Source organism: Equus caballus, chromosome 1 (assembly GCF_041296265.1).
Source record: "Equus caballus isolate H_3958 breed thoroughbred chromosome 1, TB-T2T, whole genome shotgun sequence".
NCBI classification, from domain to species: Eukaryota; Metazoa; Chordata; class Mammalia; order Perissodactyla; family Equidae; genus Equus; species Equus caballus.
The window spans coordinates 58324817-58350184 of record NC_091684.1 but is presented as its reverse complement, the minus strand read 5'-3'; the positions used below and the strand labels follow the sequence as shown (position 1 = coordinate 58350184).

The window sequence follows — 25368 nt, the reverse complement described above, 5'->3', positions numbered from 1 at the left end:
AACCTCCGGAACAACTCGAGGTGGGCATCACTGTCCATCTTCTTCAGATGCGGAGACCAAGCCCCAGAGAGGGTAAGGTCACTGAGCCAGAAGTGATGGGAGCTGAACCCAGGTCTGTCCAGCTCCAAAGCCTATCAGACTGGCTTTCGGACATGGGAAGACCACCTACTCCATCTAAAATAGCCCACCACTACCACTTGTCACTTTCTTCCCTTATTCTACTTCTTTCTAGCATTTATCTCTGAAATTACATCCATTCATTTCACAAAGACTGAATGTGCTTCTACTATCTTCCAAGCACTGCAGATCCAGCAGTGAACTAACAAACAACAATCTCTGCCTCCACAAAGCTGACATTATTTATTTGTTAACTTATTCCTGTCTGTCTCATATCAAAATATAATCTCCATGAGGGCAGGAACATTATCTGTCTCGCTTACTGCCTATTTCCAGCACCTAGAACAGCCTTTGATACACAAGTGCAATAGACAGCAAGGTGTGTCAAAGAATTCCATCGATGACATCCTCAGCAAAGGGGCAGGAAACTGGTCAAAACAACTCACTACATTGATTTTATTCCCGTGCAGAGTTCCTTATAGAGCGCTGTGTTAGTGCTATACCACAAACAGCCATTATATAAAGTTTTAAATAAAATCTCTAAGACATTCTGTTATTTTACAAATGTTGAAACAAACAGCAGTTTAGTCATCTTTAAGAGTTAATTTTTCTGGGCAAAAAAACTCAAATAAACCAGTATGCCACAATATCATAGCAGGCAGTAAATGTACATGAGGAAAAGAGGATTTTAAAATAGATTTTTATTTGCAAAAATATAAATAAAATAGAACTAATCTGAATCAGGTTCCTTCTTCTTTCTTCTTGTCCCTTTTGAGTAAGTCCCAGATTCCGTTATTTCTTTGCCATGCTCAGTTCGTTGTGTCAACCACTCTTTTTCTAGCTGTTTCAGCATGTCTGCAGTGAGGAGTCCTTGCTGAACCAATCTGGAAGCAAGGGACTTCTCTCCTGCATGGGGGCCGGGTGGCTCAGCAGCTTTACTCCCGGAAGTTTTGGTACTGCGTGTTCTTCTAGCTTGACTCTTTAAGGCGCCTGACAAACGGGACTGGCTCTCTGTTGACAAGCTCTCCAAATTCAACAGCTTATGTGTCTCTGAAATTTTAATCAGTTTGGTGATGTTGTGCACACCATCTTGGATAATGCCATCTAGCTCTTTCTGGAGGTCTCGAACAAAGCTGGCATCTGGAAACATATCTATAAATCGGTAGCTGGGAAAAAGACATATTACATTATAGCAACAGCTCTTATCGCAGTTGTTGAACTACTCTCGACGACATAACTACACCTTGGCACTGATTAATTCCAAATATTCTGTTTTTGCAAACTCTGTCCAGTGACTTTGCTCAACCTTTATTTCTGCCCCAATACACTAAGGAACATGTCTTTATGAGTGGGTCTTCACTCGTATCTTAAGTGATTCCAAGATGCTCCCCAGTGGGACATGCCCCTTCTTTGAGAATCACAACCTAGAGCAGTACCTCTCACATGTTAACATGCAAATAAATCACCTGAGGATCTTGTTAAAACGCAGAATTTGATTAAGTCTGGGGTGGGCCTGATACTCTAGCTCTAACAAGGCCCCAGGTGCTACCGATGCTTTTGGTCCAGGGCCCACCACTTGTGTAGCACGCCTCTAGAGACCCTCCCCACCTGCCTCATCTTAACCAGAATCATACAAACTCCTCACGTCATTTTTGGAATGGGCATAAACCAGGCTCAACTGTCTCAATGGAGAATAAACATAATATAGAGCGCCCTGCAAACAGGTGCCTAATTTGAAAGAGCAACAGATCATTCATAAAACCTTTGATTTGCCATATTACTTAGAAAAATTAGAATACATAAAGGAAAAAGTTGGTACCTCAGCCACAGGTAAAGATCCAAGACATCATGGACAGCTTCAAGATCCATGAGGTCTTTAATATTCTTAGGTGGAAGTAATGGCCATTTAATATACCGGCGCAACCAAGAGAAGGTCAGGGGCTCATTCCTGCTAAACTGCCTGGCAAACTGAGAGAAACAGAAGAGTTTGGTAAAAGAATCAGAATTCACTTCAGTCTGTGATTAGGAAAAAAAAAGAAAGCACAACAAAATATTAACTGTGGGTGTATTTCAATAGGCAGGCTGGTTTCTTTCCTTCTTTATACTTTTCTATATTTTTAAGGACATTTAATACTTTATATAGGTACTTTTTTTTAAAAAAAAAAGGATGATTTCCTTCTTTTTCCAAAACCAGGGCAATAATACGTGCATCAGAAGTTGTACAAGAACTAACTTTCCAGGGCCTGAGCCTATGAACATTTCACCTTCTAAGTTCAGGGCAGACTGTACCTCAAGACTCTCATTTCTATCCCTTCATGTGATAGTCCCATAACCTCAAACATGAGCTTAATCTTCTGTATCTTGTTAATGTCCTCTTTTATTACACAGAAACTCTTTGAGGTGGCTTGATGCAAGGTTGGTCATGAGTCACTCAAACTAGTAAAGAAACAGAGTCTGGTTTTGGCCAAGTCACCACTCTGTGCTTCAGCTTTCTCATCAATACCATAAGACCACCATCCCTCCTTCTTGAATCACAAGACACTGTTGGAGAATGTGCTTTGAAAACCATGCTGCCCCCTCGACACTGCTGGGCATGATTACACATCACAATACACTATAGGAGGCAGGAACACAAACCATATAAGACCTCTCAGGCAAGAGTTTAAAATCTTTAGCTTCAACAATAAGCTGATTTCAAATGGCTCAATTCCTGATTATGGAAAATTCTCTCTAAATGTTTAACTTAAGCAAGGCCAATACTTTAGAGAGGCAAGGCAGTTTTAGAACATTTGTGGTTAAATAATGTTATGATTTTATTAAATTCAGTCTGGTGCATTCTGCTAAGTTTAATAAATATCAAGTAGGATAGTCATGAAGGATGGAAATGTGACCATGCTAAATAAGCAGGACATGCCAAACGCAAGTTCTCTGATAAAGGCAGTGTCTTTAATATTTTTGGCCAACACTAGCGGAAGCCCAAAATGGAAAAAAGGTAAGTACAGAGCTGCCTAGAGAGGGGGAGGGAGAGATGCCCATCTATGCAGATACCTCCATCCAGCAGCCAGCCCTAAAGGAGCTCCGTGGAGCACAGTTTCAAAACAATTGTCCTAGGAGGCATCAGAGGCCATCAATGGAATTGAGCTTTTTTATAGTTCAGTAATAATGGAGATCAAGAAAAAAGGAAATACCTCTAGATTTCACATTCTAACCTGTAAACAGAACACATAAGCAACTGTTGACCTGTACTGCTTCGGACTCCTTACTCCTTAGTAAAATGCTTCTGCTTCATCAGAATGGCTGCTTAAAGGATGGTGTAAACAGAGTCAGGGCCATGCACTCAAGCTCCACGCAGGTCAGTTTACAGCATTTAAGCCTTTGTCACAAAAACTTCAACCTTATGCTAGCTAGCTCTCTCACAAATGCCAGCTCTAAGAAATATATTTTCTAGGTAAATATCTGGCCGTAGAACACCTCTAAGACATATTTAGGGAAAAAGAAGGCAAATTGCAGAACAATTCATTATAATGAGAAAACACCCACACAACAAAACTAGAATTTCTACACATACACGCACGCAGGCAAATACAACAGAAAAGGTCTGCAAAGATACACACAAACTGACAGTAGTTACATCAGAGGACTGATATTGGGGGTGGTAGCCCAATTTAATCTATCTGTAATGTTTCAATTTTGTGCAAAGAGAAAGTATTTATGTATTAATTATGTAATTTAAAACATAAATTTAGACACGGAGTTGATAAGAACAGAGCTGGTATGTAGAATGCTAAGGTCTATAGAGAAGACGGCAGCAAAACTACAATAATAAGATAGGAAAAGATCCAAAGAGGGGAGCTTTGGGATTAGTGGGGTGAGGAGCGCACTCCAAGCAGAGGCAATAGGGTGAGCACAGGCCCAGAGAGGGGAGAGAACACAGCGGGGCCTGCAAGTTCGGCTTCCATTGCCCTTCCCTGGCCCCTTTGTTTGGGTGAATCCTGTGCTTCTCAGAAGTCAGAGATTTGTATCCTGACCCAAATGAGTTAAAAGGAAAGGGGCTGGAACCTTGGCACCGAAGCCCAGGTGAAACAGCAATCTCTGGGGCAGTGTCTTGGAGTTAAGAAAACGGAGCACTATTCCACTGCTAATCCCTAACCCCCCTCCCTTCCAAAAAGTTACCAACAGCAAAGAACAGAGACCCCCGTCCTTCGAAAAGATTGTGATTATCTTTGTTTCAGCTTCTTCACAAAGGCTACCATATAAGCTCAAATACAAGGCAAGAGTTCACCTTTCCTCAAAAAGTTATCCTTCAGAAATAAAAGCCACTTTATATTTAAGTTCTTCCATAGTATTTCATATTAAAGGGTGCTCTCCGATTGTTTTATTTTGAATAACAAAGTATTGTTTGGGGAAAATGCATCAACCTGAAACAACTCAAAATATCATAGAGATAAAGGCTCACCTGTAATAATGACGAGCAGACAAAAGGCTGCTTCTTGTTGATAGGGGCTGTGCAGAAAACATACCGCACTCGCAGACTTAATGGAATGTGCTGGATTAATTCTGCAGAAAATTTAAAATCATCCATATTGCAGACAAAATACTGCCCATCAACTTGTGAAAAGTCTACAAAAATATCCTGGGGGGAAAACAGATAAATTACTGGACTAATTGGGCATGAATAAAGCACTCATGTCTACAAAAGACAACCTCTTGAATCCATAACAGACTCAGAAAGCCTGCTGAATTCACTGCCTCAAGCTAAAAGACGCCCCCACAGCCTTCCCAACCTGAGATACACAGAACTGCTTAGGAGAAAAGTCCCAGATTGTGAGACAAAGTTTTCACTTTCAAGACAAACTTCATAAATAGCAACTTCACTAAAACAGACTATCCAGTCATGCTCACAAAGTTAACTGGTAATTGTCTGGCATATCAACATTTTTAGAAAAGAGATTTAGAAGTGAGTTTCTACTTACAATGAGATTAGAAAGCGTTGTGTCAGGGAGATGGTAGGCAAACATTTCAATCTGTTCAGCAGTTGGATGAAGACCAGCTGCCTTTAGTAAAAGAAAAAACAACCTTAAGCTTATTTTTTTTTAAAAAAAGGATAAGTTTTCTTGTTATTTCAAGATAAAGTCTATATTCAGGCTAAGCTGTCATCAAATGAATTAAATGACAAGAATTTGAGTAAAATAGAGAAAGCATCATTATTGTACTATTTATTAGCAATGAGGAAGACTGATGAGATGATTTAATAACACTACATATATTAGTTATATATAAACTGTTTATTTTAGTTATATTTCTAAAATATATGATGATCTGACAGAGTACCAAAAATGCTTTTCAGGGTCTCAATTCTCTCTACTGAACAAAAACGAACAAGGAAAAACCTAACAGGGCAATAAAACTAACATACATACATGAGTCTAAACTGGAGGTCAGTTATCTCTTTAACAGTATACTGCAGTGTTAAGAAATGCCTACAGGTAAGTATAAGCAAGAAAAAAGAGAGAATGGAAAAAAGAAAGAGGAGAGGACAGACATAGGAGTCATGGGAAGGAGAAAGAGCACAAGAAATGAGGTTCAGAGGAGGGAAATGGGGTGAGTCATTATCAACTGCACTTTCTTTTTTTGGAGGAAGATTAGCCCTGAGCTAACATCTGCCGCCAACCCTCCTCTTTTTGCTGAGGAAGACTGGCCCTGAGCTAACATCTGTGCCCATCTTCCTCTACTTTATATGTGGGACACCTGCCACAGCATGGCTTGACAAGCAGCGTGTTGTAGGTCTATGCCTGGGATCCGAACTGGTGAACCTGGGCCACCAAAGTGGAGTGTGTGACCTTAACTGCTGTAGCACTGGGCGGCCCCTATTAACTGCACTTTTAACAAAAGCAACAGAAATGATTTCAACCACAGCTTTCCTCCAGGAACTTTTCCTTACATTATCTCATTTATAGTCCTTTTTACCTAGGGTCACTGAAAAATTAGATGAGCCATGTTAAGTGAATTTTCCAGGCAACTTTAAATTGTAACAGTTAGTTTGTTTAAAACAGTATACTTCTGCCTCATTAGCTACACTAACCAAAATTTAACCTTGTCCTTACTGGCTCGAAGTTGTATTGCTTAGTGCTGTTTTTGTCCCACACTCAAGGGTTTCTTCTACATTCAAGCTTCTGGCACTTTTTCAGTCAGCTGACATAGCTGTGTGCCCACCTGAAGCAACTGTGCCCGTCTCCACCCACTGCTAGATTATACGAAGAACTAAAGGAAAATCAGGTTTACGAAACTTGTTTAATCTGGATCTGTCACTTGCATACCATTCTCTGACCAAGCAGAGTCTATGACTCTCCAAAGCAATAAAGTAGGGCTTTCTCAACATGATTTTCATGGTGCAAAATTTTCTTCCTTGTGTCTGTTTTCAGCTGTCTGAGGCAAGAGTCTGGAAGGTAGGTAAAGGAAGGATTGACTGTCCTCCACCACAGGGAGGAAGTAATTAACATGTTACACCTTACCCTTATAGGATCCACAGGCCTATTCAAAATTTCCCTTAATAAATTGAGGTCTTCTCGATTCATTGTTGTAACCTCTCCTTCTTTAAATTTCGAACTGAATCTACCAGCTCTGCCAGCAATCTGCAAAGCTTGAGAGGTGGTGATTGGTTCGATTTCTTTCTCTCCCTTTTCATTGATACTGGGCTTTATAAGGGAGTAAAAAATAATTCTTCTTATGCTCCTGAAATAGAAATAAAAGTGATCTCACAGACTGCGATGTGAAAAACCCTCCATCATCTGGGTCACTGGAGAAATGCTCACTCCGATTCTAGTTTAGGTCTACTTGCAATCTTGCCCACTATTTACAAAATAAGGAAAAGAGGTTTGTTGGTAATTCTTTTTCTTCCCTTTAAAGAGTATTGTTTAACAACTGTGTAAATTTACTAGAAATCATCAACAACAGTCAAGGGTAAATAGTATGGAAATTATACCTCAATAAGACTATAGAAAATAACTTTTTTACAAATAAGCTACATAGTTTGTTCTCAGATTGTTTTTTTTTTCCCTGCTTTTTCTCCCCAAATCTCTCCAGCATACAGTTGCATATTTTAGGTGTGGGTCCTTCTAATTGTGGCATGTGGGACGCCACCTTGCATGGCCTGATGAGCCGGTGCCATGTCCATGCCCAGGATTCAAACCGGTGAAACCTGGGGCCACCAAAGTGGAGCCCACGAACTTAACCACTTGGCCAAGGGACTGGCCCCCTCAGATTGCTTCTCAAAGTTGGCTGCCATTAATGGCTTTGAATAGTTCTTTGATTCATATAGATGCCTTCATTCCCCAGAGAGGAATATTTAGGCTTAATACTATTACCCCTAGAGATAATGGTTAGCCCCACATGCATAACAGACCCTCCACACTTGTTGACTGAGAAACCGAAAATAAAGTGAGGTAACCTAACAGGTTAGCAGTGGTAAGGAGCAGCACTCAAAAATCCTAGTGCTACGAGATATTTTCTTTTTATTCCCTCAACAGCTGTAAGCAAAATAAATCTCAGATCTATACTAAAATACCCATTCTCCTAAATCAAAGTGTTTAGTCATTCTAATACCAGTTAGAAATTTTTTAATTGCCATCTAAGCCACTGAATATCCATAATTATTAAAAACAAATGACTTACAAATTAAGTCCCATGCCAATTGCATCTGTAGCAACCAGGATTTTGCATGGATCATCAGGATCATTAAACTTTTTTGCTTGAGCAAGTTTGGTCCCTAAAATAAGAACAGTTTATGTTAAATCAGCGTTCTCAATCTCTTACTACACTACACTAAGTATATCTCGGAAACCCTCATTTTTATGCAAGAAACTCTTATTGTTTTAAACTTATTTCTTCATATCCTCAAAAAACCACTTATCCTTTATTTCCACTCCTTTAAATAATCCCATATAGAGCAACACAATTCCCCACCACATTAGTCTTAGCATTTCTGAGGACACTTATTAACAGATTTCAGGACTACAACCTGAAGAATATTACCAAGTTCAAATTTTAATGACATCTCTATAAGAAAATCATCAGCTCAACATTTAAAATATAGTCTAACAATAACAGCAAATAACAAGAGCTATAAATAATTAAAATATTTCTATGCCCACCAAGATGAATTAGTGAAATATTTCTTCTACATGACCTATAACAAATTACTAATATATCAAGCAACCTAATTCAATATCTTTTATGGTGTTTTCTACACATATCTCAACATAAATGGCAAAAATAGGAGATTTCATATCCTATCATGATGAAAGCCAATAATTACCAGGTGGGAGACTGCCATATATAACAGCTGATTCCAATCCCCGAATTTCAATCTGCCGACTCACAGAATAAATATCATTCTTGCTAAAACAGACAATGCAGTCCCCAGGTCGAAGGTTGTCTAAAGATTCTAGTGCATGGTCCAGCACAGTAATGGGGGTAAGCCTCTTATAGGTTCGAACCTACAATAAAGACATGATTTGTAAAATACCACACCTAACTCAACTTCTTGTAATTAATAGAGTGAAAAACTTGCAAAGCAATCAAGAGTAGCTAAAAACCTGACAAGATCCCATGTTTTTCAAGAGAAAAATATTTATTTTGAAATTATAAATGTTACCATCAGTTTTCACTGGTATTTGTAAATGAATAAAACGTTAAAAAGATCAGGTCTGATGAGGATTGTTCCAGTTCTAGACTTCTGTGATTTGCTTAAGAACACAAAGTTAATAACAGCAAAGCCCAGACTAGAACCCAGAATTTCTTCCACTACATTCCATTATCGCTCGCTGAAAGCTGAGCACAAAACTAAGGTAACAGACCAATTTAAAAATATTTCTTGGGGCAGGCCCCGTGGCCGAGTGGTTAAGTTCGTGTGCTCCGCTTCGGGGGCCCAGAGTTTCACCAGTTCAGATCCTGAGCGTGGACATGGCACCGCTCATCAGGCCATGTTGAGGTGGCATCCCACACGCCACAACTAGAAGGACCCACAACTAAAATACACAACTATGTACTAGGGGGATTTGGGGAGAAAAAGCAATTAAAAAAAAAAAGATTGGCAACAGTTGTTAGCTCAGGTGCCAATCTTTAAAAAAAAAATCTCTTATTATAGAACTCTGGCAAAGAAAATGAAAGCAGGATGAAAAGGAAACTAGTTACTTCCTCCTACTCTAGCAATTTAAGATCGAGATACAAACTATCTCTAGCAATTAGATGGATATCAAAGGCCCCAATATCTGATATCTAAGACTTTGAAAACCACAACCTTTTGCTGAGCCTCAAACTTCCAACCTTACTGATTTATTTAATTCTAAGGAGATCTGCTCAAACTCCAAAAGCTTTTATCATGAGAAGATGAAGCACCTCCTTCCTGCACTTTTGGAAGACTTAGGGTGTGATGGCCACTCTGTCAGAACTTCAAATCGTAAGGTTCAACCAAGTGTGTATGATCTAGCCAACTAAGAGGAAACAAAGCTTTCTTTTCATTTAAGTTCTGATTTTGCCACTACCTGGGGCCTATGAAGCCACTGCCTGGGTACTGGGCTATTTGCTATGCACCCTTCAGAACAAAGCACATAATCTGGTACCTCCACTTCCTCCCCAGTTGTGTACATAAGCTCAGTAACCAGGTCAATAGCAGCAGATTCTCCACACAAGTGGACTTCTTCAGCACAGAGTCCTGTTAAATACAAAACAGGGATTTTTTTTTTTTAATTTTAAAGATAAAAAATTAAACATGCAACACTTTACATAGCAAAAATACTTAAAGTTTGCTTACCTACTGGTTTACAACTTTACAAGTGTTTTCATAAATATTATCTCTTTGATTCAAACCTCAAAACAACAACCTTCTAGTGGGCAAAGATTATCTACATTTGTATAAATTTCAGGGCTTTTAAATTACTTTGGCCAAGGTTTTGAGTGTACTAGAGGGTGAAGCCAGTCAGGACTAGAACCTGCAAACTGATGGATAGTACTGAACATTAGACCCATCTTGTGGCTTTCAAATTAGGCTCCATGGACTCACTGAGGTGCCTCAAGAGACTGGGGGCTGGCGGGCAGAAGAACCTCCAAGCTCCTTACTCCTCAGCAGATCCACTTTCATCTGTTTTACATTACAGGCTTCAATGCATACTCTTTGAAGAAAGAGTTCAGCTATTTGTTTTTAAATGTGACAACACCTGCCCCACAACATGCTGATCAAAAATTCACTCCAATATCAAGCAGTAGAAACATTCCTTCACGTTCCTGGACCTCAAAAACTTCATTCCCAGTAGCCTATCCTAAAGAAATAATAAAATAAATAAATAGAAAGCTATGGCCACAAACATCTTTACTGCAGCATTATTAATAAGAGGGAAAATGTTCAACGCTATGGAACAAATCACAGCACAACTCTTCAATGGAGAACATGTAATATTAATATGTGGTGTGAAAAAAAAGTATGAAACAATAGAACTGAAAAAGAGCAAGATACATAATTATATATATTCACAAAATACCATACGCATGAGAAAAAGACTGGCATGAAATACCAAAATATTAATAGTGGTTGTTTAAATATGGTGAGATTTGAACATTTTAACTTTAATTAAATGGTTATGCTAATTTTATAATAGGAAAAATGGACTTCCCCCTACTAAAATAATATTTAGAAAATAAAAACTCACACTTAGCTGACTTTTTTGTTTGATTTGTGTTAAAAAGAGAGGACCTAGCTGGCTCTCTTTGGCAATGTCAAGCAGATAAATGCATCTCAGTGCACATGTTAAAAGGCATAGGTTTTATAGCATTAAGACCACCAACCTAATACATGCACCCCTATGTTCATTGTAGCATTATTCACAATAGCCAAGACTTGGAAGCATCCTAGGTGCCCATCAAGAAAGAAATGGATAAAGAAGATGTGGTATATATACACAATGGAATACTACTCAGCCATAAAAAAAAAAAAGATGAAATCTTGCCATTTACAACAACATGGATGGACCTTGAGGGTACTATGCTAAGCAAAATAAGTTAGAGGAAGAAAGTCAAATACTGAATGATCTCACTCATAAATAGAAGATAGAAACAACAACAGGACCAGCCCCAGTGCCCTAGTGGTTAAGTCTGGCATGCTCTGCTTCAGGGCCCTGGGTTCTGTTTCCAGGCATGGATCTACACCACTCCTGTCAGTAGCTATGCTGTGGTGGCGGCTCACATACAGAAAGAGGAAGATTAGTAGCAGCTGTTAGCTCAGGGTGAATCTTCCTCAGCAGATGACAACAACAACAAACAACAACAAATATAGAGAAGAGATCGGATTGGTGGTTACTAGAAGGGAGGTGGGGAGGGAGGAGGGCAAAAGGGGCTGATCAGGTACATGTGTGTGGTGATGGACGGTAATTAGTCTCTGGGTAGTGAACATGATGTAAATCTACACAGAAATCAAAATATAATGGTGTATACTTGAAATTTATATAATGTTATAAACCAATGTTACCTCAATTAAAAAAAAAAAAAGACCACCAACCTAGAAGTGCTCTGGTCCAGGCCCATCCTCTGGCTGGATCTTTAATCATTTGAATTTCATCAATCACAGCTACTTCATCTTAAAATAAAAAGTTATCATGAGCAATACAATCTACTCAAATAGTATTATAAATAAATTACACCACCAAAATTCAAGCTTTCAACACTGCTATAATCATCATCATTGCTCACTAAGTGTTTCTTTTCTGGCAGGCTTGTTCTAAGTACTTTACAATTATAACTCATTTAATCCTCACAACAAACCTATGAAGTAAGTATCATCATCTCCATTTTACAGAAGAATAAACTGAGGCCCAGAGAAGTTAAGTCACTGGCCCACATACGCAGTATGTGCAGTTAGTAAGATCTAAAAACATGAAATTCAAACCCAGGCCATCTAGCTCCAAAGCCCACACTCTCAACCACTCTACGGCACTCACTGCCTCCCAAATCGAGCAGGTTCATGTGGCCTATTTTCCGCAATCTCAGAGGCAGCCTGGAGAATCTACCCGGTAAGAACTAACCCACCTACTGAGTAGTAGAAGAAGGTATCTATGCTTCCAGGAACAAGAAGCAGATAACCCTGCAGCAGACGAAGCATCTCTACCACAGGAACCCCGCTGGGTGTCAGGAGCAGAAAGCTGAGTAGGAAGCGTAATTCCCTGAGCTCCAGCTACACTCATTCTTAGGGGTTTTAAGCTCATCAGTATAGGAAAAATTAGTGCTTCGTTTTATTTTATAATGCCAAAATGTTTCCAAACATATTATTTTATTCTTTTTAAGTCATATAAATTATATTTTAATTTTCTCCCCAAAATACCAAGGAGTTGGAAGGGCACTTTAAAAAAAAATTTAATATGCCTGCAATGACATTTATGAAACAAAAGAAAGCTAACTTTAACTGAAAAAGCATCAGATTAAAAATTACTTATCACACTTGGGTATACACAAACAAGATTAGAAAGAGGGGGCAGAAGAGGGAATTTTGATTTATAAACTTCCGTGCTATTTGAATTTTTACAGTGTATTACTTTTATATTAAATTAATTTTTTAAAAACTATCCATTTACTCAGAAAGTTAAGATAAAATGAAAAAAAACAAGATACCAAATAGTACATAATACATAATCCTTATGTTATTTAATACCACACTCACGATGCACACATAAGTATATGAATACACAATACAAATACAAACAAAGAAAAAGTCTGGAAAATGTCCACCCCAGGGTTAACATTTGTTGATTCTGGGTGGGTGGGATTGGGAGATCATGTATTTTTTTTCTTCTCTTTGCATTTTTATATTTTCTACAATGAAGATATGACTGCTGATATAATAAGAAAAAACAATTTTCACTTAAAATATTTTAAAACTACTTAAATAGAAGTTCATTGAAGTGATGTATATAATAGTGAGAAACTTTAAACAACCTAAATATCCTTTAATAGGGGAATGAATAATTTTAGTCATAAGATGGAATACTACATAACAGTTTAAATGAATAAATTTGAGAGATATATATAAAAAACAAGACTAGATCTAAAAATGTATAGAATGAAAAGCAAGTTGTGGAACAATACAACATGATAATCATACAAAGGTTTTAAAACATACAATCTATAGTATTCATAGGTAATATAGATCAATGATATAAAAAAAGGCAGGAAAGATACACAAAATATTTGACCGCAGTTAGATCAAGAGGGGAGAGGAACTGAACGAGGGAGTGATAGAGAGGAAACTTCATACGTGTTAACATTTTAGTTCTTTTAATAGAAAAAGGGAAAGAATATTCAAACACTGAGAAAAAAAAATGGCAAGCAATAGGATATATTGGAGTAAACGAGGAAGCCATTTGGTGTAAAGCTAATTTGGCCTGACCTTGTTTTTTGCAAAAGGGCCTGAAGCGGCCATTGAGCATGCATTGTATATCTGCTTTAAGCATTTGCTCCATCCCAAAGACAAGAACAAACCCCCTTAGGATAAAGGTACAACTTCCCCCACATTAGCATTTTCTTAAGGATAAGCAGCTTTCCCTAGACTAGGAATCGATTGCTGTGCCCACCTGTGACCACTCAGCTCTGAGACAAGAGACCCGCTACTTGCTGTGTCCATCAATTGCTGTGCCAGCTAGGCAATCTCATGACTATTGTAAAAGGGACACTTCAATCATTTGTGATACATGCTCTTTGATGGTGTATAACCACTCTGTACACCCCCATTTCTTTGGAGTGCTCATTCCTTTGTGGAAGGACTCTCCAGGCTGTACGGTCCTCACATCTGCCTCATAATAAACTCACCCCAACTTGGATTTATAAATTGGTTATGGATTATTTGTGTTGACAATGCAAACAAAACAGAGTCCGGCATTTATTAGTGGTGGTAGGTACTGGGTATTTATCGTACTATTCTCTTCTTTGTCCCAATTTAAAAATTTTTTCACAATAAAAAATACATTTCATATGTTCATACATGTTTTAAAATAAAAAAAATCATAAGGTTTTTTTAAATGGCATATACATACAAGGAGTTGTAACGCTACACATTTCAACAGTACAAGCCACATGGGCAGCCTGTTTCCCATCTGGCTCTACTGTCACACGCTCTTCACCTGTTACCAAGTCACATGGCACACCCTAGGATGACACAAAGAAAGCTGAAATTATTTCCACTTAGAAAACAAGTTTTGGATGTTTAATAGAGTATTCTCTCCATTACCAACAAATTTATTTGTCTAATAGCTGAAACAAAATATAACCGATTTTTTAAAAAAGTTTTTTATAAAAAATAAAATAAAAGCCACTCTCTTACATAACTAGGTAAACTTGGAAACATCTCAAATCAGCCAAATTCTCAGGTAACAAAAGCATGAGAAATTGTAGCAGTTTCACTTTTTAACTGTACATTTCTGCACTATTTCAGTTCATTAAAATAAAATGAACACGAATTGCTTCTATATTCAAGAAGAATATTATAAATAAAATTTAAGAATGTAAGGATCTAAGATAATTCCTTGAGAAGGACCAACATCAATGCTACAGTATAGTAGAGTGATCAACCACCCCAGTTTGCCCAGGACTGAGGGGTTTCCCAGGAGGAAGGACTTTTGCTGTTTAATCTGGGAGACTCCAGGCAAACTGGGACAAGTGGTCTCCCTGGTGGCCTGAAACTAAGCAGGAGGAAACATCAGACACATCCAAACTGAGTGACAGTTTAAAACACAACTGACCTGTAGTCTTCCAAAATGTAAAGATTATGACAAAGAAAGACTGAGGAATTGTTTCAGATTAATGGAAACTAGAGCTATGACAACAAAATACAGTGTGAGATCCTGAACAGAATCTCAGGGAGAAGGGAAGTAGCAGAGATGTTGCTATTGGACAACTGGCAAAATTTGAATATAGACTGTGGATTAAATAATAGTATTTGATCACTATTAAACATCCTGCTTCAGATAAATATCCTGTGGTTATGTAAAAGGAAGTCTTTGTTCTGAAAGCATTTATGGATAAGAGGGCATTATGTATGCAAATTACACAAATTTTTCAGAACAAAAAAGAGAATGCAAATTACCTACCAAAACTGGTTAATTTCACATTATAAAGTCATAATAAAACAATGAACCAAAATGTGGCCCATTTAGTGAAATAATGCCTCAGATCACAGGGCATGTAGTCCTTTACAGGTCTGAAAAGGTGGCTTCAGTCTTTATCATTAGTTCTAGTAGATAGCATCAGAGGTCTAATCTAAAAAAGGTAAATTAACAGAGTAGTGGTTAATTCTGAGGAGGCAAAGGAGGAGTTCAAAGGGAGTTCCAACTAAATCAGTATTTTATTTCTTAAAAAAACATAAAACAAGTATGGCAAAATGTTAGAATCTGATGGGAGTTGGGTAGTGGGCTCAGGTTATTTGTATGTTATTCTCTGCATTTCTCTGTATATGTGAAATTTTCTGTAATGTTGTATTTCACTCATTCTAATACACACATTTTTTCACATTTTAGTATCTCCGAAATCAGGATACATCTTAACAATTGATGGCATATCAGAGTTCAGTTAGCAGCATCTTTTTCTTTCTCAGTTGTACATAAAATAATGGTACGTCTCACAACTGATGGCTGCTTAGATGCAACGAAATATGGCAATTTTTGTTAATGGTAAATTACTACACATACACCCCACCCTCCACTTCACTCTGTCCCCAGCCCACTCCCATTAACAAGAAAAAGAGCGAATATTTGGTAATATACTGACAGCCGCATTACTCTTTTCGAAGATCTCATGTGCCAGTAATTTTAAAGGGCCACAGTACACTCCAGATTTTGCTGATAAGTATTTCTGAATTGCATGATAAGTCTTTCCACTGTTTGTGGGGCCTGAATGGAATATTATCTTCCGCTGTATGGCTCTGGCTTCTGGGTACCTAAAACATGAGTAGGTAAATAGCTTAATCTCATTAACCTCAAAATCCATCCTGGCAAAGGTATCAATTAAAAAAAATTCCAATGAAACATCCTCTTAACATTCACAAGATAGCATCTTTGAAAAACTAAATTAAATGAGTTTCATTTCCATGCTAAAATAATGACTGCTTTCCAAGAATGGCATTTACTAACTAGAGGACAGAAAAATGCAAATTAATCTCAGATATTTTTGCCATTGTACCAATCCCTTTTCCTCAGGAGTTACTTAAAAGAAGTTTAAACTGCTGTTAGCTCCATACTTACGTTCACATCATTTCCACAGCTCTAAACACATGATCCCTAAACAAATATTCCCAGGCTTCTGAACTTCAATGTATACAATGTAATAACTGAGTCTTCTGCTTCTGTTCATGATGAATGGTACCGGACTTGCCCTCCCACCATAAACAAGAAATATATGCAGCAGCTTCTTGAGGACATGGACAACAGGCAACGCAGGACTACAAGCCCTGAAAGAAGGGCACTTGAGATGGGCCCCAGTGTACCCCAGTAGGACGCAGGGAGGTGGAACCCAAGCAAAGTATGACAGTCTCACTGAGCAGAGCAGCAGGTATCAAGTTCAGTGCTGCTGAAGCAGCCGGACTTTGAACAGCAGTGTGTGGAAGTGAGGAAAAGAGGCAATGGAGGGGGAGCCTTGAAGCCTGTGGGGGGGTTCCCCATGGGTCCTTGGTCAATGGCTGGGCTGAACATGCGCAGGGTCTAGCAGACAATAGCTTGCTAAGGGTTTGAGTGGAAAGTCTCAAAGAGGGAGCAAAGTGCTAGGAGACGGTGGCGTTCCAGCCACGGTGGTGGCGGAGAGGGAATACTGACACTCTAGAGGCATTCAGCTGAGACACCAGAAAGGCCACATCTGGACCAGAAGGACAATATCCTAAAGTAAGGGCTACTCTAGATCTGTCTTAATAAAACCTAAAACCAAGCCTGATCAGGGTCAAGGGGAGACACCAGTTAATTAACTTCCAAAATTAAGTGCCAGTTTTTCTAGGGAGACTCCTTATGATTTATCATCCAGCATACAATAAAAAAATATAATGGCCACTAATCTCCCAATTAGAAACTGAAAATTTCAAATCCACAAATGAAGAAACTAACCAGTTAGGTGGTATTCTTAAGTCACTGATTTTACGTAGATCATCCTTACATTCCAAGACAGGAAATATCTGTTTTGCATGTCTCAAGAAAAATGGAAATAAATCATCCACATGAGCTGGAAAATAAAACAATGCATTAATGCCTGTAATCTACATGTTATGCATAAATGAAGTGAGTGAAACCTTTTTTCTTTGTGAGTTAAGTTATGGGGACACTGCCAGGATAAAAAGGAAAACCCAGGAGCAAGGACCTCTATCCTTTTCTGAGATCCTACTTTGTCTTACATTTTCCTCTTAATTTCATTTATATTTTCTAGAAAAACAGAAAACTGGCTGCCAACCACCATGTTCTACTCCTCCACAAACAGGTAAAGATCAGCACTGGTGAAAGTTAAATTAAAAATAAAGAACCTGGAAACATACACTAGAGAGAAGGCCTGTGGTTACTGAAGAAAAATGCAGGTGAAAATAATTTTTAAACCACAGAGACCACTGAGGGACAAAACACGAAAGTGAACTCATTCCTCAGCAAGAAGTCTCCACACCTTAGTGGCTCTGAGGAGGGTGGGGCTGTATCCCACTCTGCTTTGTATCCAGGTTCTAGCTCGATGCCTAGCACAGGGTAAAGGTTTAATAGTCAAATGCATCTTAAAAATATAATCAAAGTCAAACTGTCTATGGCAACAAAATAATGATGCTTTACATTCTTTTCTTCTATAGCAAAAGCTTTGTCCTGATATGAGGAAGAAGAAGCCAGTGGCAGAAACAGATGGAATCTGCTATGTATTAATTCTATCTTGTGTGAGAGTTCATTTCACGGTGCCCTATATGAACAGAGTGGGAAGCAGATGGTGACATATTAAGGCCCCAGGCTTCCTCCAGTCTAAGACGCATGGGTGATTTAACAACTAGCTCAGGGACCCACTATAAAAACAAAAGGACCTAGAAGGCCTCCAGGAAAGCACTGAATTATCTACAGAGGATGTTAATAGGGCCTGTTCTCAGACAAATAGCCCTGATTACAGAAACAAACATGAAGTATGGGAAGAAACAGAAGGTATGTTCAACAGGATTTTTTAAAGTCTCTAAACACTTGCCTGCACTGAAGCAAATATCATTCAAAATAATGTGAATGTCCACATCCAGGGAATGAGACTGCATGATATAATTTCTAAAGCTTATGAAAGCTTGGTGGAAGAGACGAGCTGTGGGAAACACAAAATCAAAATAGGTAGGGCTTAGTTTTCATTTCATTTCTCATTAAAAAGAAGTACATATACACATCACACCTAACTCATCAAAGTGTCTTTTTTTTCTAGTAGTACAGCCGGTCTATTACTGTTTGGGCTAAAACTGAAATCCTAGCACAACATGCAGGAGAGCTGAACACACAGCTCCTTTGCCATGTGTCCGGTTAGCCAGGGACATCTTGCCAGTCTCCTGCCCAGACAAAAGCAAAGGTCAGGAACATCCTCCAGATTACAGTGTACTTATGTCCAGACCACACAAGGTGCCACACAATACTGACAAAGCTGTAATCTAAGAAGTAATAAAATATCTCTAATGGAAAAATTATTAGCCTTACCATCGAGTCCATAATCAGCAGCCAGCTTCTGAATCTCTTTCCTCTTATAAAACTTGTCTAAGATCTTCTTTACTTCATCTGGAAGAAAGATATCAAAATTTAACATTTGTTTAACATTTGTTTTCCAGATAGAGAAATGCCCAAAAAGCAAAAGAAACTTGAAGTCATAACACTCAAGGCAGCAGTCTACTGAGTGTTGTAAGAACCTAAAGGTTTTAGTTGATCATAAACTCTTTATGGTTTAAGTGCAATGGAGTGTCTAGAAAAATTATAGTCAAACAATGCAATAGTCCTGTTCTACTCCAGAGGAACAAGCAAGTTGCTACAGGATTAGGCAGTGCCCCTAGCCTCCATCAGGCCACCCTTAGACAACCACATTCTGTTTCATTTACTTACAACCATTCTGAACATCTAAGTGAGCAGCTAAAAGGCATCTAGAAAGACAACCAATACTGTCAGGGCAGATCATCGTGTTTTCACACAAATGACTAAAGGAGCCAGGATGACCTTTAGTTTGAAGAAGATGATTTTAGGGAGGACAGATTATACCTATCTTGTTCTAGATGGCATAATTAAAGTCAGTGGGAAGTGAGGGAAACAGATCCCAGTGGAATTTACACAAGACTTTCCTAACAATTAAAACAGTGAAAAGGGTTGCCTCACAAAAGTGCCAGCCCTTGGGGGTGGCCCAGTGGAGCGGCAGTTAAGGTTGCACATTCCACTTCTGCAGCCCAGGGTTCCCCAGTTTGGATCCCGGCTGCAGACCTACACACCACTTATCAAGCCACGCTATGGCAGGCGTCCCACATATAAAATAGAGGAAGGCGGGCATGGATGTTAGCTCAGGGCCAATCTTCCTCAGCAAAAAGAGGACTGGTGGCAATGTTAGCTCAGGGCTAATCTTCCCCCAAAAATAAATAAATAAACAAAAAGGAAAACAAAAGTGCCAGCCTTTTGTCACTGAAAGTACTCAAGCAAGGCTTAGATGACTGCATTTCAAGAGTGATGGCAGGAGCCGGCCCCGTGGCTGAGTGGTTAAGTTTGCGAGCTCTGCTCCGGTGGCCCAGGGTTTCGCCAGTTCGAATCCTGGGTGTGGACATGGCACCGCTCCTCAAGCCATGCGGAGGTGGTGACCCACATGCCACAACTAGAAGGACCCAAAACTAAAAAAAAACAACACACAGCTATGTACCGGGGGGCTTTGAGGAGAAAAAGGAAAAATAAAAACTTTAAAAAAAAAAAGAGTGATGGCAGAGAAATTACTGTGTGGTAGGGGAGGTTGAATTAGATGCCTGATGAAGTAACATGCCACTGTGAATAACTTTATAGGTGAAAATATTTTAAATCAATCAAGCTGAGATTGTATTAACATTGTACATGTTAATTGTGCTGCATTATTCTATAGAGATAAATATTTCACTGATCCAGCCGCACACTCTGCATTTCTGGGCAGGGAGGCCAAAATTGAGGATACAACTTTTGTTCACGAAACACAAAAAGGCCAAATGGCCTGTATTTTCACCTCCCACAAAAGTGCCAACTGCATTTTCATACAACCACAACACACACAATGCTCACTGAAGAAATTAAGCCTGAACAAAGCATCCCACTTACAATAATTTGTTTTGCAGAATGAGGGGATTTCATAATCACTCGTTTAGCCACTACAGTTGCCCACAACTAAATGTGAGATACATACATATATATATCTCCCATCACAGGCAGCTATCCTCATATTTCTGGGTTTCTGTTACTTTGTACTCAGTGGGGGCAACAGTTTCTTAGCATCAATAGTGGAAAAATCAGTGGCAAATAAAAGATCGGAAAAAAAGCACATGCAATTGATTGGGGAAATTCTGCTGATCTACAAACTCAATAAAAACCGAAGACATCACATTTATTTAGAATTAACCCATTTTCTGTAACACTCTCGAGTGTTATACAAGAATGATGATAAAATGCTTCGAAAATATGAGGTTTCTCATGCTAAGTGAAAGAAACTAGTCAGGAAAGACCACATATGATATGATACTACTTATATGAAATGTCCAAACAGAAACAGAATATGGATTAGTGGTTGCCATGGGCTGGGCAGAGGGGAGTGGGAGCTAGCAGAAATGGGGAGTGACTGCTATCGGGTATGGGATTTCTTTGTGGGGTGATGAAAATGTTTAGAACATTTTAGAAATTAGATTATGGTGATAGTTGTACACTCCTGCAAATATATCACTTAATTATACACCCTAAGTGGATGACTTTATGGTATATAAAAATGGTATTTTAAAGCTGTTTTAAAAAATGAGTATTACCCACACAAAAAAAGAGGTTTCTCTGTATCAGTACTTTATTTTACCTAAAAGGATTTTCTAAAATCCACTATCAATTTTTAAAAGATAACTGCAAAACATTAACACAAGGGAAATAGCACTGAAAGAAACTGCAATCTACAGAAGTATATAGATACATAGTTTTGTTTTTCATAAAAATTAAGCTTTAACTGTTTCATTGTTTCTAACAGAATGACCTGATTTTGGGTCATAATTAGTTCTCATTAAAATTAACAGTGATTAAAGGAGACACTCTTTGGATTTCAGCCACAGTGGAAATGACTCAGTCACAACAACTTTTAACCAGGCAACAGCTTTCTCCCAGCTCCCTACAATGGGGGCCTGGGACTTAATATCATTACTTTGAGATTCAACCTCATTTGCTAAAATTAAGAAACCCACTGCAAACTCTAAGCAAAACGTTCAAGACAGTCCATCAGAGTAGATTCTCTTCTAAGATGCAAATGTCCTCACGTGAGTCTTTACACAAAAATAATGATCCACTTTACTCACTCCACTGACATCGGGATGAAGAACAAAGTACTACAGGGTTGGGAGTACTTAAACCTTATGATTTACCCATTTTGTTAAAATGTTTTAATTCACTTGTTTCACTGTACTCATCAGTAATTAACTAGAAGCCCATCCAAACACCAAAGCTACATGCTCACTTGAGGGTTGGAGAAGCAGATGGGACGGTATGCAACTCAACTTCTTCATAACAGAATTGGAAAGGCCAAAGGTAAAGTGGAAACAGAGGTGGAGAGAAGGGATCAGGAGAGGTGAGAAAATCTCCAGGATCTAAAAGGGAAAAGCAGAATCAATCCTGAAGAGATTGTATCAAAGACCACCTAGTAGTGGCATTTAGTTCCTGCCCCTCTAACATGGCAACTAGTATTACTATCCTTGTCACTGAATATGAAGTTGCAGCAGAATATCATTCTAGTAGTGGTAGGAACTCATGCTGAACCTTTCACGTCATCACAAAGGGAATTATAAAGAAGTAGTACTAGATTTGCTAAAACTGCAATATTACAAAAATTAGGCTAAATATCTCTGACATTTCTGCATCTCTCTCAGGTGATGGGTGTGACGGCAGCATTAAGATTGATGAGCCTTGGCTTTTCCCTACACTGCCAAATGTGTCTGTACCTGATACACGTACATCAAATTACAATGACGTCGTTAAGCCTCTGCTTTTTCATAAGGTTCCTCTTGCAACCAACAACATGATTCTCATCCAGGAAGCCAGAGGCGCTCTGATCAGAAAAGTGTCGCCTAATAGCCTATACTGAGACTGTCTCCATAATCTCGAGCCCCTTAGCATTACACCGTAATTCTGTACTTCATAAGTGGTATGCCAGAACGTATCAGTTCAGGTGTTTTAACAAGCAAGCTTCCCCAAAACTCCGACTCCAGTTCACCCTAATAGGGAGGTGAGTGGCTTCAACCCTCTTGCCACAGCTCTATGAACCCAAGTTCCAATCTGCATCTAGTCATCTACCACCACTAGAATCTATGCGCAAACTACCACAAACTGCCTCAATTAATCTGATGCCTTCCCTAGGAGTCACAGCTGCTTATAAAATCCACCATCAATTTTATCTGTTGCTGCCACCTCCCATAAACATGCCAGTGATGAATCAAAAATCAAAGGAGATCATGATCTGGAGGTGCATCTGTCACCCATGGTCAGCCTGGGCTCACCTGGCTGATCTCAACGCCTGGGTGTTACCCTCCTCCTTCACTGCTCCATTTGAGACCACTCAAAGCTTCCAGCTCGGTCAACTTTCCAAGAAAGAGGAGGGCCACTCTGCTGTCAAATGTAGCTCCAAACACTTAAAAATTCATAACAGTGCCCAAAAGACACAAAAACACTGCTCTGGTGGAGCCAGCTGATTATGAGTAGAAATATATCTAGTGAATTTTACACTGGCTATTAAGAGCCTACAGAAAGAGAGGCTAAAAGAAAATCCCCTATTTATACAATAAGCTAACAATTTGTACATTATTTTGTTAAATCCTCACATCAACCTATATTATACAGGTAGGGTAGATTATTTGGGCTCCTAGGGGAATAGTTTTTCCAATTTCCACACATCACAGATTCTACTGCAGGATAACAACCTAACGTTTTTATTTCGCAGGCAAGAGTCACCCTAAGCTAACAGTTGTTGCCAATCTTCTTCAGTTTTTCCCCCCTCCCCAAAGCCCCAGTGCATGATTGTATATCCCAGTTGTAAGTCATTCTAGTTCTTCTAAGTGAGCCCATACCACAGCACAGCAACTGACAGACGGGTTCCATGACTAGGAAACAAACCTAGGCCACCGAAGCAGTGAGCGCTCAGCTTTAACCACTAGGCCAGCAGGGCTGACTCAACAGTCCAACAACTTTTAATTTCATTTTTCAAACAGCAAATGTTTAGTACAAATGATACTAATTTACATTTTTTTCACCCCCTTACACTTTCCAAAGTGCTTTGCCAAACATGTTATGATGATTTTCACAATCCAGAGATGTAGGCAGAGAAAATATTATTCTCATTTTACTAATTTGGAAATGGAGAAGAGGTAAGTAAATTGTAAAGCAGGTCAGTCACTTAAGTACCGTATGACTATCACAAATATGCACCATCTTTCTACTTGTAGTCAGTCAATCTACATCCACATGGCTAATGTGTTACATTCAACCAGAAAATATACATATATATATTCAGCACCTACTTTGTGACTAGATGAGTGCTTGACACATAGTAGGCATTCAATAAGCATTTGGAGGGAATAAAGACAGTGTCTACCTCATAAGGGTTATTAGGAAGATTAAATGAGTCACATGCTTAGATTGGTGCCCGTGTCTCACAACCATTCAATATCAGCCATTCCAGTTAAAAAAAAAAATGAGGGCCCAGCCCGGTGGCAGAGTGGTTAAGTTCACACGTTCTGCTTGGGCGGCTGGGGGTTCACCGGTTCAGATCCCAGGTGCGGACATGGCACCGCTTGGCGAAAGCAATGCTGTGGTAGGTGCCCCACATATAAAGCAGAGGAAGATGGGCACAGATGTTAACTCAGGGCCAGTCTTCCTCAGCAAAAAGAGGAGGATTGGTAGTAGTTAGCTCAGGGCTAATCTTCCTTAAAAAAAAAAAATGAGGGAAACACAGAGGCATTCTAGGCAGAAGGGAGTAGCACGTGTAAAAGGCCCTGGGGCAAAAGGGCACATTTCATCAATATGGCTGAACGTGGAGACTGGTGTGATATGACACTGGAGAGGTACCCAGGCCAGATCAGGTGGGCCTTATAGTCCATACTAGTGACTGAGGACCCTTTTACACAGGGGACAACGGCAAACATTAAACAATTTCATACAGGAGAGCAACATGATTAGATCTTTGTAAAAGAACATTCTGACTGAAGGCAGAGAATGGATTAGAGAGATCAAAGGTGTCCAAGGAGACACGCAAGGACTATTTCAATAGCCCGTCAAAAGACAGAAGCTGGTAATTTAGGCTAGGTTGGTTGCAGTGGAGAAGGAGGGAAGAGAATTAATCCAATAAATATTTATGAGGTAGAATCAACAGGACTTGTCAACTGGACTTTCTGATTGTCAGAAGTAGGGGGAGGGGGATGGGAAGAACCAAGACTACCAGGTTTTTGACCCGAGCACCTGGAGAGGAACAGGGTGAGGGGTAGATAAGTTGTCTTGGACACGCGAAGGTCAGGTGCACATAAGAAATCCAAGCGGAGATACCTGGTAGGCAGCTAGATATACAGGTCCAAGGAGAATGAGAGCAGTCCAGGCTAGAGACAAAGATCCGAGGGGAATACTGACTTGAGGGGAAAGGAGAGAGAACGAGCCACCCTAGGCAGAGAGCATAGAATAAGAAGGCAAGGTGACACAGGACAGAGACTTGAAGTACACCAATGTTCTGGGCGAAGAGCAGGAAAGAGATTAAAAGGTAACAGCTTCTTGTCTCAATCTCTGTGCGAAAATCTTGATACCTTAACCATGAGGCTATATAAGATTGTAGTAATTCACTGTTCTCTGGAGTCCCTCTTGCAATGCTGAAAACAATCATTCTAGTAAGTTCAACATCTGGACCAATCCTAGCCAAAGGAAATGAAAAATCACCCAGCACACACTCACTCAATGAGGTATCTAAGGATTCTCCACCAGAAGAAAAGCTCACGCTGACAGTCCACAGCTTCATTTTACCTCCTTA

At 39.2% G+C, this 25368-nt stretch overlaps 1 protein-coding gene across 2 annotated transcripts in view; it reads right to left on the bottom strand.

Moving 5' to 3' along the window:
• Positions 1-800: 800 nt before the first annotated feature.
• Positions 801-25368, bottom strand: part of SUPV3L1 (Suv3 like RNA helicase) — a 31079-nt gene continuing 6511 nt past the window's right edge. Inside the window, exons 2-15 of one of the 2 annotated variants that reach the window (XM_001917989.6) lie at positions 18825-18902; positions 18337-18444; positions 17241-17355; positions 15919-16087; positions 14190-14301; positions 11666-11743; positions 9738-9829; positions 8432-8612; positions 7789-7882; positions 6630-6849; positions 5091-5171; positions 4574-4750; positions 1937-2085; positions 801-1283 (exon numbers count right to left, since the gene is read on the bottom strand). In XM_001917989.6, the coding sequence (XP_001918024.2) occupies positions 848-1283; positions 1937-2085; positions 4574-4750; positions 5091-5171; positions 6630-6849; positions 7789-7882; positions 8432-8612; positions 9738-9829; positions 11666-11743; positions 14190-14301; positions 15919-16087; positions 17241-17355; positions 18337-18444; positions 18825-18902 (2090 nt within the window). In that variant the 3' untranslated portion in view covers positions 801-847. Of the gene's footprint in view, positions 1284-1936; positions 2086-4573; positions 4751-5090; positions 5172-6629; positions 6850-7788; positions 7883-8431; positions 8613-9737; positions 9830-11665; positions 11744-14189; positions 14302-15242; positions 15412-15918; positions 16088-17240; positions 17356-18336; positions 18445-18824; positions 18903-25368 lie in introns of those variants that run through there. The other variant, XM_023644176.2, reaches the window with a different exon arrangement.